Raw genomic sequence first — 13,916 nt, forward strand, 5'->3', positions numbered from 1 at the left:
CGAAAATTCATATTCAATTGGATTTATATTTACTCAATGCATTTTTGCTACTAAAGATTATTTACTCATCAATATTTATTTCCGTTTTCAAATATGCCGACTTAGGTAAATATGGTCAGTTTTCCGCCATAGCTCTTTCCCAATATTCTTTATCAATCAGGCTGCATATCTCAAAAACATGCATTATAAGTTAAGATGTTATCTACTTTTCCGAAATNTGTGTATGAAATGGGACGAAAATGGAAGGGAACTAACTCTGTTATACACTGTATCGTTGTAGCCTGATGCCCTCTTGTGCCACTCTGTTAAACTCGATGACCAGGAAGCTTACATCTGTAAGTGGTATGCTTTTATACATCATAGGCGCCTGAGGCTCGATCACAGTACAATTTTCAAATATGCATAACGTAATTAATTCAAAGGTCCCTGTGCATCACATGAACTTTATCAGGAACCGTACCTAAAAGGTCGATCTTATGATTTTTTTTCTTTTTTGTTTCTTTTATTAATTTTAGATATCGGACAGTAGAGTCACGATATTCATGTTGCTAAACAACCCGAGGTCAGGAAACAAACTTTCGTATGGTCAGGTATATAACATTAAAAAAAACAACAACATCGGACATGAGAGCTACGATTCACATAGCAATTTCTTCTTTACTATCACCTTGATACACTGTTACATTTGTATTTAAACTAAATAACTTATACTGATAATTTTCAAAATATTATTATATTTGGAAAGACATTTATTGGACGATTATTTGCAAGGTTTTTTTCCTTCGGGAAATGTATGCATAAGACTGCTATTCATTGTACATATGAATGTCAATTTGAAGCGGTAAATTTCATGATGCGCCACTAACACAATGGATCATGTTGGATTTATAAGTTTCCAAATGAAACTGTTTTAACTATAAATGCCAACTGAAAGCACTTCAATACCTGAAAATTCATTTAGTATTTATTTTTCATTTATATATCGCCAATAGTGAAATACGAGCCGCATGCTACGAAGGCGGTGGCACATCACATGATGGTGTATGGGTGTGGTAAACCAGGAAGTGACGAACCCTACTGGTAAGTATACGATCGGGAACCGTCGGCACTTTCCGTAAACGAGAAAATACGTTTACGGAAAGTGCCGACGGTTCCCGATTGGTAAGTATACGGTCAGGTACGTGACAAATCTAAAAAAGGAACCGCTAGAACACTGAACTTTACGATCGTCATCATCTCATGATACCCGATGACACACTCGTGCCGTTGTCGTTTAATTTGTTGGTAGCTGTGACATACATTCCTACATCTAATATACTCCCACTTTGAAAGATGTCGGGGGCCATCCGTCCCAGTTTCCGCAGCATATCTTTGCCGCTGTTTCACGTATGTTCTTAAAAATTGGTATGTAGGTACCTAGGACATGAAAAGATGCAATTAAAAAAGTACAAACAAACTATTTTTTTTAGAATTTTGATAAAAACCTGTAACCCCTAAAAAATAAACATTCTCTTTAAAATAAACTTCTTGCTAAAAGAAGAGAAATAATTCTGTCATGCCTATTTCAATTTTACTTCTATACCAAGTAAACCACAATTATACTGCCGATTTTTATTTTATATGATTCAATAAAATGCAAATGTCCCTAGGCCGTGTGGAGAGATGGATGATAGTTCGGACGACTCCGTGTGTTCGGACGGAGCCCGGGAAATCGTTTACGCCTGGGCAATGGATGCTGACTCCAGAGAACTCCCGAACGGTAGAATAGATATTGTATTAATTTTATTTATATCATTTATTGAAAAGTGAATGTTATGTTAGTGTACATGCAGTACCAAATAGTTGAGTCAAATGTCTGGCGATTCAATACTATCCAGATATGTGCTTGAATGAAACATTTTTTTTTTTAAATTTTCAATAACAGAACAAATGAACATCAACCAAATAGGCACTGATGTGAAATTGATTTGACAGGATTGTAATGAACATTCAATGTCCTATTTCAGGTGTCGGTTTCCGTGTCGGCGGTACTACACGGACCAAATATGTCGTCATACAGCTCCATTACAAGGAAAAGTTCGAAGGTCAGAGCTCAGTGTCGTTCTGAAGATGTATAGTAAAAAAACACTTTAAACATCCAACAGAATATCAGCGTAATGAAGAAGATTAGAACTACATGTAATATAAGGGAGATTGATGGGAAAGAAATCATGTGTTAATAGATAAAAAATAGCATTAGAAAACGGAAGTGACATCAGTATGCAAATAAAACGGGAAACGTTAGATCTAGGCTTTCAAACTTTATTTCGTACTATTACGAATTTCGCTAAAAGACTTAACAGGGCACCATTTCTGGCTGTACCGTATTTATATAGAAATTTCATTTTTCGTTGACTGCCACCTAGGCTTCTTACTACAAATGTTGTTATACAATTTCTCGATTTAATCCGAAAATTATATAACTCTTTCAAACACCGTAGTTTAAAAATAAAGAAAATATTTGAAGAAGAAACTTGATTAAACGATTAACATATTTTGTGACTTGCTTTAGGAGACTTCAGAGACAACTCCGGCGTGACACTCCATATGACCTTCACCCCGTAAGTATAGCATCGAGAGACACTCCATATGACATTCACCCCGTAAGTATAGTATCGAGAGACACTCCATATGACCTTCACCCCGTAAGTATAGTATCGTGAGACACTCCATATGACCTTCACCCCGTAAGTATAGTATCGAGAGACACTCCATATGACCTTCACCCCGTAAGTATAGTATCGAGAGACACTCCATATGACCTTCACCCCGTAAGTATAGTATCGAGAGACACTCCATATGACCTTCACCCCGTAAGTATAGTATCGAGAGACACTCCATATGACCTTCACCCCGTAAGTATAGTATCGAGAGACACTCCATATGACCTTCACCCCGTAAGTATAGTATCGAGAGACACTCCATATGACCTTCACCCCGTAAGTATAGTATCGAGAGACACTCCATATGACCTTCACCCCGTAAGTATAGTATCGAGAGACACTCCATATGACCTTCACCCCGTAAGTATAGTATCGAGAGACACTCCATATGACCTTCACCCCGTAAGTATAGTATCGAGAGACACTCCATATGACCTTCACCCCGTAAGTATAGTATCGAGAGACACTCCATATGACCTTCACCCCGTAAGTATAGTATCGAGAGACACTCCATATGACCTTCACCCCGTAAGTATAGTATCGAGAGACACTCCATATGACCTTCACCCCGTAAGTATAGTATCGAGAGACACTCCATATGACCTTCACCCCGTAAGTATAGTATCGAGAGACACTCCATATGACCTTCACCCCGTAAGTATAGTATCGAGAGACACTCCATATGACCTTCACCCCGTAAGTATAGTATCGAGAGACACTCCATATGACCTTCACCCCGTAAGTATAGTATCGAGAGACACTCCATATGACCTTCACCCCGTAAGTATAGTATCGAGAGACACTCCATATGACCTTCACCCCGTAAGTATAGTATCGAGAGACACTCCATATGACCTTCACCCCGTAAGTATAGTATCGAGAGACACTCCATATGACCTTCACCCCGTAAGTATAGTATCGAGAGACACTCCATATGACCTTCACCCCGTAAGTATAGTATCGAGAGACACTCCATATGACCTTCACCCCGTAAGTATAGTATCGAGAGACACTCCATATGACCTTCACCCCGTAAGTATAGTATCGAGAGACACTCCATATGACCTTCACCCCGTAAGTATAGTATCGAGAGACACTCCATATGACCTTCACCCCGTAAGTATAGTATCGAGAGACACTCCATATGACCTTCACCCCGTAAGTATAGTATCGAGAGACACTCCATATGACCTTCACCCCGTAAGTATAGTATCGAGAGACACTCCATATGACCTTCACCCCGTAAGTATAGTATCGAGAGACACTCCATATGACCTTCACCCCGTAAGTATAGTATCGAGAGGATTACAAAAGTGACGTTCCACATTATCCCGTTAATATAATATCTAGAGGATTAAGAGACATCTTAGAAGTGACAGTCTACATGACCTTGTGACCTTGAGGTTTGGAGGTGTAGTCGTGTATGGACGGTAAAGCTATAGTTATATCATGCATTTTACACGAAGACGTGTCATTGTGTTTTCAGGTTTGTTTAGTATTAATAGAATTTAATTAGTCGCATATGATTTTTTTCTGAATATGATATGTTTTCAGGCAACCGAAGCAAGCTGGTTACTATGTGATGGGCAATATGGGAAACATACCTCCGACGGTTCAAGGTAGGTCACGTTAATTGATATGAACACAGGTATATATAATGTATACCTCCAACCAAAACCCAGAAACGGACCTGTCATTACCGCAACCCATATCCTCGATACTCCAGGGGTTACGCTCACTTTCGCTCTCTGCACCTCTAGAATATGTCAAAGCAAATTCGGAGGCATGCCGTCTGCTATTTGATTGGTGTCAGTTAAAAAAAACCTGACCAATCGCTTGGCTGATACCTGTTCTTTGAAGATTACGGAGGAGCGACACCCGACTTCAAAGCTAGTCAATTTTACCGTTACGCGACCGACATATTCTTTTGATGTACATCAAAGAATCAAACTAGTTTTCTTGTCTCATCCACAAAGTATCGCTCACTGAGCCTTCAATTTTGCTATGACATACTCAAGGGGTGCAAAGAGCGTAAGTGAGCGTAACCCCTGGAGTATCGAGGATGTAATACCCATACCCCCTTACAAATGTTAACATAGCTTATATAATAATTTATCATAATTTGACGGTTTCAATATGGAGTCGCCCTGTTTACATTATGCAGTTACAGTTTTAAATCATGTATCTATAAATTATGAGCTGACTGTCAAAGGATTGTAGATTCTGTACAAATTCCATGTTTTTTGTAAGAATAAGTCAGCGTATCTGTGTGTATTATATTAATCATTAATGTGTAGGTTTCCATATGGAGTCCGCCTGTGACTATAAGTATAACGACACAATATACCCTATCGGCTACCGGACACATTCTCACAATCTTGGTAAGTTTCATTTGGATTTTTTTGGTGGCCAAATACACACTGTAACATATTAACAAGGATTAAAATTATTCATAACAGTTTTATAAGTTCATGTACGGTATATTTATAAAAAATGTAGTGATAGCTAAAATGATCTTTTGACGTAAAAATAAAAGAAGTTGATTTTAGACCATCGCCGCTATACATGACAATGGCATACTTAGCTCTTTAACTATATATATATATATTGGTCATATGGGGCAAAGAAGTAATTCCAACAGTGTGGACAAGTTTAGGTTGTTAAATTTTGGTTATATTATATTACTACAATGTATACGCTGTCTTTGTGAACTGCACATACTAGAGTACAATCTGGAACCGTCGGCACTTTCCGTAAACGAGAAAATAGTAGTACCGGAAAGTGCCGACGGTTTCCGATTGCCAGGGGCCTGTTTGTTTATGCGGAACAACCGATTTCTCTGTTTTGAAATGTAACATTTTCGGGTATAAATCCTGGCGGACCTACAAAAGCCTTGCAAGGCTTTGTTAAGGCTCGACGAAAAATCAGCATCAAATTACTGGGTCCTACCTTATTTCATAAACGAACAATCCAGGTTTAACCGGTCCAACCGGTCCAACCGTTTGGATCGCGAATTTGCTGATGACGTTTGATGCTTTAGGTGTTGTAACATCCGGATACCGTATACGCGATGGAGTGTGGACCGAGATTGGACGCATGTCACCACAACTTCCGCAGGTATTACTGACATTTTCATTGTCAAACGAATTAAAAAAAGTATTTTGTATCAGCTGAGCGGTAGTTGTTTTGATTGGCATACCGTTATTATTATGAAAAACTCATAAAAAATAAAAATGTTGTCAGTAAATTCTTTGAAAAAATTCTCTCAATTTTATTGTGTTTTATGGTCGTATCACCAATCTAACAATCTGAGTCATTTGAATGATTGATCCATAGCTGTTCACAGTGTTATTTAAAGCAAACTGCTAAGCGTTACATTGACAACTATTTTAAATGGCGTTATCCCCGAATCATGTGCCAATACATGTATTTACGTTCAAAGAACTTTGAGGGCAATTTCTGTTTGTCTCATTCATATTGTAAACATGTTATGTAATTTAAGTATTGTTCAATGGATTGTTGCATCTCTCCTTTTTCTACTTAATGACGTTGATCTTTTGTAGACTTTCTACAATGTCACAAACCCTGGTATAGATGTGCGATTTGGAGATATCCTGGTACGTATCAAACCTTTGGATTTAGGCTTCAATCAGGTACGCAGCTGCCTGTACGCTGGTATGCATGTAAATCTACCAAATTTTGAATCAGAAAAGCAAAATAAAACAAAAAGAATGCTGGTTGCTCCCCTGGTTCCACTACCAAGACCCTACCACGGAGCTGCTTCAATTGAATTAATTCAGAACAAGGGCTAGCTAAGTGTCTGTCATTGCTTTCCTTTTATCATATTTTTTTAGGCAACTTATAAAGTCTAACGGTTTTTTGGTCATTTCAGATAAAACAAGTTGTGGACAGATCTTTCATTAAATTTGCTCTCCGTTAAGCTTTAAGTTATGTTCTGGCACCAAATGCATAACGAATTGACCTTTGGAATAAGTCGCTTGCTTCTGGTCCTTTTTTGTCGCTAACAAGACATAATTATCAAAATTCAATATTGTTCGCTCTTCATGTTTAAAACATATGCTAAATGAACACACTTTTGATTCTGCTTTTCCTTGAAAAGTAATTAACGAACTTATTCACCATTCTCCATCATACAGGCTTCTCGGTGTACAATGAGCAGCGACAGGATCGGAGCCACTGCGATAGGGTAGGTACAAATGTTGCGCTAGGCTCGCATACTAAAGGTTACTTTTGACTTTTTTTCTATAGTGTACTCAAAATTTCTGTATTTTTATTTTTTCAGAATGTGTTTTGTGCAATGTTACAAGAATTGTAAATTTCCTAAAATAATTAATAAGATTCGCATACGACACTACAGGGGAAGGGACGTTTAATTAATTTTATGTACATTACTCAAAAATAAAAATACATAAACCATGTGTCAAAGGTGATCTGTGAGTTAATTATTGACATAATCTGTGAGATTGTCGACCTCGGGCCGTGAGAAGAACCGCACTGATTCGATATATTTTAATGTGATTTTAAGCTTCATTTCTGGAATATTATAAGTTCGTAACGAAGGGTGATCTACTAATACACTAATTGTTTTGCACCCACCTTCGTAATGATAATAGTATACCGAAAACATGTCCATGATCACAAGCATGCTGTGATTTTCAATAAGCTGCCCCGCTTCGGCGATCGCTATTTTCGGAACCTACTGCAATATGTTCAAATACGATTTCATAGTATAAACTTTTATTAAATTGTGCGTTCTGAATGCTTCCTTTTATCAAATATGAAACCCCGCAATCAAGATAACCTTCATAAAAGTTGTGTACTATATTCCCATGTATTCCCTAGCCCTTCCAACAAGGACGAGATGTGCAATTTCTACATTCTGTACTACACGTACCGGAAGGAGAATCTTAATGTACGGTACTGTTTCCGGAATGCGCAGAAGTTCCGGTGGAGCAAATATCTCAATAACATACCCGATGACGCAAGCTCAACAGATGGTCTTCCCGCCTTTACGAGGGTGGATTCCTTCGCGCGTGCTCTTAAACACACGCAGGAGAGAGGGTTTGACCATCAAAATGAAATTATGAAATAATAAAAAATGATTTTAACCTATAATGTGTCGGTGTAATTTTTATTCTATCGGAAATTGTAACCGAAAGCTCCTGTCAAAATAATACCGCCATACCAAATATTATTCACAAAAAACAACATTTTCGTTATACAACACTAAGATAAATCTACCAACCAAAATGTTATTGTAAAAAATAGCAACAATTTTTTTTACAGGCGGAATGTTTCCCAATCGGATTTTTTTCGGATATTTTCTGTTAAACTGTTATATTCGTCTGGGACCAAATATCGTATGACGTCAAATCATTCTATGACTTTAGCACTGTTTCTATGATTTAATTTGGTTTGTTTTTATTTTGTATAACGTCCAATTGTCAGCTTAGGTTATTTAAGGACGTGCATCAAAGTGTGCTGTGTATGTGCGCATGTGTGTATGCGTGCTGGAGGCAAGGTATGTTGGTGTAATTGCCTCCTTGTGATAGCGCGGATCTGATGCCAGCTTTATAGTGCTTTTTCACTCACTGAAATACAATGCTGAAGGCACCCATAATAGCATTCCATCGGTCACATTATACTGACAACGGGTGAACCAGCTTTTGGCATTTTCCTATTCGTCGACAATTTAGCAGGGGATAACAACTACCCTTTTAATGACTTTGGTATGTCCCGGCATGTACACAGATGCCGTTGCGTTTCTCACCTGAGCGAACGTTCAACATAAAAGCTAAACATGAGCTACTGAGATTGATGATTGTATTATAGGTTATTGAATAGATGGTAGTAGATGTATTTTACATGTATTAAAAGGTCCAGACTAAATGATCCAATGTCCAGGTCCAGGGTCCAGGGTCCAGGTTAGTGTTGAAGTAAGGGAAGGTCCAGGCTAATGTTAAAGCAAGGGAAGGTCCAGTCAGTCCATGTGAGATACAGTCCAGGTATTAAAAGGTCCAGGCTAAATGATCCAAGGTCAAGGTCCAGGGTCCAGGTTAGTGTTAAAGTAAAGGAAGGTCCAGGCTTATGTTAAAGCAAGGGAAGGTCCAGTCAGTCCATGTGAGATCCAGTCCAGGTATTAAAAGGTCCAGGCTAAATGATCCAAGGTCAAGGTCCAGGGTCCAGGTTAGTGTTAAAGTAAGGGAAGGTCCAGGCTTATGTTAAAGCAAGGGAAGGTCCAGTCAGTCCATGTGAGATCCAGTCCAGGTCCAGTAGCTAGGTTGGTCAGTCAGTCCAGCGTTCAGTCAATATGACAGGCAAGGTCCAGTCAATCCAGTGTTCAATCAATAGATCAAACAGCTCCAGTAGTTAGGTTGGTCCAGTCGGTAAAATGTTCAGTCAATATGACAGGCAAGGTCAAGGGTTCATTTAGGAGTCCGGGGTCCATTGAAAGAGTCCATGTCAGTGTTTATGTAAGACCAGACAAGGTAAGGTCTAGTCTGTGACTATATTAAAAACCAAATACTAGCCAGTCCAGCCTTGGCTGATGAAGTAAATGACAGGCAAGGTCCAGTAGCTATATTATAGGTTGGTTCCTAATTATTCCAAGATGTAAATGGACCAGTCATATATTATAATGGTCCAGTTGGTGGAAAAAGACAATACATCAATTACTATTGCCTACTCAGAAATAGACCAATTAATTGACAGATAACCGATTTAAAATTACAGACCCAGTGGACAGAGTAAATTCCTCCCAAGTATATTCTTCAGTACAAGGTAATGGTGACACGCTCACACATGCATCCTTACAGATGGATGACTGACGAGGTAGACCCCCAAAGATATCTTTCTTTTTATACGTCCAAACATCATTCGCTATAGTTTTTCCATTAAGATGAAAGTATCTGATAAGCGATACTCATTGAAATTCACAAATATTACATAGATGCTGTAGGGTCGAGTGACTCCAAAAATTATGATACCCTTTTAGGGTAAAAGTATTTTGTTAAAACACCCAAATCTCAATAACCGTAGCACGACGGTGCTGAAGTATAATAATATAACATATTAATGTTCGAGTGATTTCATTAGTGTTCCGGTGATTCCATTAGCGTTCCGGTGATTCTATTAGCGTTCCGGTGATTCCATTAGTGTTCGGGTGATTCCATTAGGATTCCGGTGATTCCATCAAGTGTTCCGGTGATTCCCAAACATCAGTTTACAACTAACGTACATAGTGATAGTACCTCACTTTCTAGACGAGCATGGAAGGTAGAGGTACCCCATTTCGTTTAGAAAGGCATCTTCCCACTCTGCCTTTGCGACCTCAGTATCTTCACCCAGTCTTGGCAAAAAATTCAAGAAGGGCAATTCTAAAAATAATACCTTATTAACAAATTAAAGTGTACATGAGTTACAGTCATTCATTTAATACAGAAATCCGAAAGCAACATGCCTATATTTGTGCATACCTTTCAAAATGATAGTGTCTCAATTTGGGGAAACAACACCATCAGTTGTTTAAGAAAGGTAAGCAATTTGGCTTTATTTGCCGATATTAATGCATCACTATGACTGTGAATGCTATTTAAAGGGGTGGGGCTTCTATAGACATGTTGCACATTTCTGAATTGTATAAGCAAACTATTGAAGAATAATAAAAACAATAATTTTCAAATCAAAACATTTATTTGACAAAATCACAGTAAATAAAATGCACACACATTTCCGTGAAGATCATTGATGACATGTATAATTATAAGAAAAAAAATGTATATTTTAAACATTGGTGTAAATCACAATAAAATATATACATTTAAGCGTTGGTATAATCACAATAAAATATAGATGTGTATAATCACAATAAAATATAGATTGTTATAATCACAATAAAATACAGATTGTTATAATCACAATCAAATACAGATTTGTATAATCACAATCAAATATACTTTATTCATTGGGGAAAACAAATCAATACCACATTAAAAGAACATCACCAAAAACTAAACTAAAAAATGGATACACATTTCCTACATTCTTTTGATTGTATAATTATAACATTAGAAGAACATGATTTTTTTTTTAAAAAAAATGGACACACACACACACACACTCACCCCTCACACACACACACACACACACACAAAAGCACTAAAAAAGAACATGCAGGAAATTATTATTAATACGCCGACCTTTACAATATATATATTGAAATTTTAATTGTTTCATTTAGACAGTTATTTTTTATTATAGAATAAATATTATCATAAATCTATAAATAGAGGCAATCCGGAATTTCGGTCCAGATCCCACCTGATACATATATAACTAATCAGCACTTACAACTTCTTGTTTGTTCAAAATTACGTTTCGGTTTACCTATGCTGTGACCCATATCAGTGTAAATTAAGTGTTTTCCGACATGTGTAGCAAACCCCTAGTTCTTTATTAGCCAAAAGCCCTTAGGCTTATTGGTACATACATATATGCATATAGCATTCTCTAAACATAATTAGAATAGACAGGAGAGTGACATCACAGTATACATAAAACACCGTTCAATAATGTGCATATAACAATACTTAATTAACACATTACAGTTATGAAACACCACAATACATAAACCTTAAACTAACGCCCCTTAAATGCTAAATATAAATATTTTCCTAAATATGACAGCTCTCTAACATTATTCATACTAAGTAGTTGTATTAATTTAAAAATCGAGGGTTTTCTGTAATAATATTGTTTGATTAATCTGTGCCTGAGATCGCTATAAAATGGACAAATGAAAATAAAATGAAACTCGTCTTCTATATCTCTTAAATTACATTTGTTACAAATCCTGTTTCTGCGTGTGATGTTATGATGTAGTTTGCATTGGATAACAATTTCTTCGCTTTCTCCATTATGTCCCCAATGCCCCTGGCTAGTTGTTAGGGCACCTGCCCACTGCTGGCCATTTGTGTACCCACTGTGTGCTCGCGGGCGTACTGTTCGGAGGGTCAATTATAGTTGATCCTAAGAATTGCGTAACACTAGCTAGTAAATTGGGCTATGAATTCACATGGATAATGCAGCTTGTTGGTCAATGTTTACCTTGATGCAGGCACATTTTTACGGATTAAAAAAACCCTAATGTTTTTGGCAATTGGTGACTGCTGGCGTGTACCCTAACATATGTAAAAATTTAAAATTGTACATGTAAAAAAAATCCAAACTTTTTCATTCACGCACTGATGATGTCTGAATTTATAAGTAAACAAGAGGCACATGGGCCTTAGCGGTCACCTGTGTTATGTCAAAAACTGATGTTATCGATGTTGCCAAATGAAAAAGAAATCATTTTGTAACAAAGGTAACTTGAACTACATGTAATGCCAAATTAGTGTGAAAGATCTGGGTAGTATATGTACTATGTACAAGTAGTGGTTCTGTCAGTCAGCTGAATTATGGTAAAGCATCTTAAAACCCTTTCATCTATGAAGAGTTTTTGATTCTACCCCATATCTTGATCTTGAGAAGAAGATTTTTGAAATTTTAGTCAATTTGACCCTTTTTGGCCCCGCCATATAATGGGAACCATATAATTCACAATTAAACTGTAGTAAAGTTTACCACCTCCCCAGGGGAAAACATGAGACCCCAGGGTCATGAAATTCACAATTTTGGTAAAGCACCTTAAGACCCTTACATCTATGAAAAGTGTTTGATTCTACCATATCTTGGTCTTGAGAAGAAGATTTTTGAAATTTCAGTCCATTCAACCCTTTTTGGCCCGCACCCATCAGCCCCGGGTTGTCAGTCAGGGCTGATATGTGCATACCATCAAACTCCTATCCAATACAGATAATGCTAACCAAGTTTGAATTAATTCCGATGGAAATTAAACAACTGCTGGTCCAAAATGTTCCCTATATTAACTACAGTAAAGTTTACCCCCTCCCCAGGGGGAAACGTGAGACCCCAGGGTCATGCAATTCACACTTTTGGTGAAGCACCTTAAGACCCTTCCATCTATTACGAGTCTTTGATTCTACCATATCTGGGTCTTGAGAAGAAGATTTTTGAAATTTCAGTCAATTCGACCCTTTTTGGCCCGCACCCATCAGCCCATGGGGGTCAGTCAGGGTCAAAATCGTCACGGCGTCAACAAAGCCGTGTTCAAAAAGAACCCGCCCACAGACCAAACGGTTGTCTCTGCGTGTCACTCACTGCATCTGGCTCGTCGATTGGTCAATAGAACGTTTGAGGTCGGTGTCGTCCTTGATTTCAGAAGCAGTGTACAACATTGTATCTTTTTCGGAGACTTGTTGTTTGCGCGCATTGTCAACTTAGATTACACATACACGTATATGGAAATGTAAAATTTACATTGCATGTACATGTTTCAAACCATGTGTCATGACTTGAAAGTTTCGTTGAATGTGTACTTATCCACATTTTCGTGAACTATAATGGTATTTATGATCAGGTACGCACAATGCTTTTTTTAGATTGTTTAATTGTAATATCTTATTATAATGTCTTCATAGTACACAGTAGGAGGGCTGTAGTGTAGGGGAAGGGACACCTCCTCAACTCAACATATACCATATAATTTGGGGTGCTCTTCCAAATGTTAAGAATTTCCTTACAAAACTGTAAATGTATTTTTTCGATCACAGACTTAATTTCTTACCGTTACGTGACCGCGAGATTCTTTTGATGTACATCAAAGGATCAAACTAGTCTTCTCGTCTCGTCCACCAGGTGGTGCAACACTGAGCCTTCGATTTTGCTATGACATATTCCAGGGGTGCAGAGAGCCAAAGTGGGCGGACCCCTGGATATCGAGGATGAATAAATACCGAATCACCCATCAAGTAGCATCCAGAACTGTCCCGTTGAAGGGGACCGCTCCTTACTCGTGATAATTTAAATAAGCTAACCGGTCACGTGGTACGAGCAGGTTTACGTCACTGGTCCATTTAACAGTAGCTATAGGGTTCCGAAGCAACATGAGTATATATATATTCACACCCCACACCTTAGATGAGATGCAGGTCCTGATTGATTGAATGGTTTTACGTCCGCTTCACTTTCGAATAGTTCGGTAACCATACTCGTTATTGAAGCGGAAGTAGAACCACTCGATCAATCTGGAGCTACACATCAAAATTTGTGGCTATAACCGAAACTATTCAT

The 13,916-nt window shown here is 37.9% G+C and overlaps 1 protein-coding gene across 1 annotated transcript in view; it reads left to right on the plus strand.

Moving 5' to 3' along the window:
* Window positions 1-7,829, plus strand: part of LOC110454255 (peptidylglycine alpha-hydroxylating monooxygenase-like) — an 11,582-nt gene extending 3,753 nt beyond the window's left edge. The window contains exons 2-12 of the mRNA XM_021503680.1: window positions 281-335; window positions 993-1,080; window positions 1,650-1,759; window positions 2,007-2,084; window positions 2,552-2,600; window positions 4,257-4,321; window positions 5,000-5,083; window positions 5,743-5,819; window positions 6,266-6,319; window positions 6,860-6,909; window positions 7,566-7,829. Coding sequence (XP_021359355.1) covers window positions 281-335; window positions 993-1,080; window positions 1,650-1,759; window positions 2,007-2,084; window positions 2,552-2,600; window positions 4,257-4,321; window positions 5,000-5,083; window positions 5,743-5,819; window positions 6,266-6,319; window positions 6,860-6,909; window positions 7,566-7,815 — 960 coding nt within the window. The 3' untranslated portion in view covers window positions 7,816-7,829. The remainder of the gene's footprint in view (window positions 1-280; window positions 336-992; window positions 1,081-1,649; window positions 1,760-2,006; window positions 2,085-2,551; window positions 2,601-4,256; window positions 4,322-4,999; window positions 5,084-5,742; window positions 5,820-6,265; window positions 6,320-6,859; window positions 6,910-7,565) is intronic.
* Window positions 7,830-13,916: the final 6,087 nt, after the last annotated feature.

The sequence above is a fragment of the Mizuhopecten yessoensis genome, unplaced genomic scaffold (assembly GCF_002113885.1).
Source record: "Mizuhopecten yessoensis strain PY_sf001 unplaced genomic scaffold, ASM211388v2 scaffold7725, whole genome shotgun sequence".
Taxonomy (NCBI): domain Eukaryota; kingdom Metazoa; phylum Mollusca; class Bivalvia; order Pectinida; family Pectinidae; genus Mizuhopecten; species Mizuhopecten yessoensis.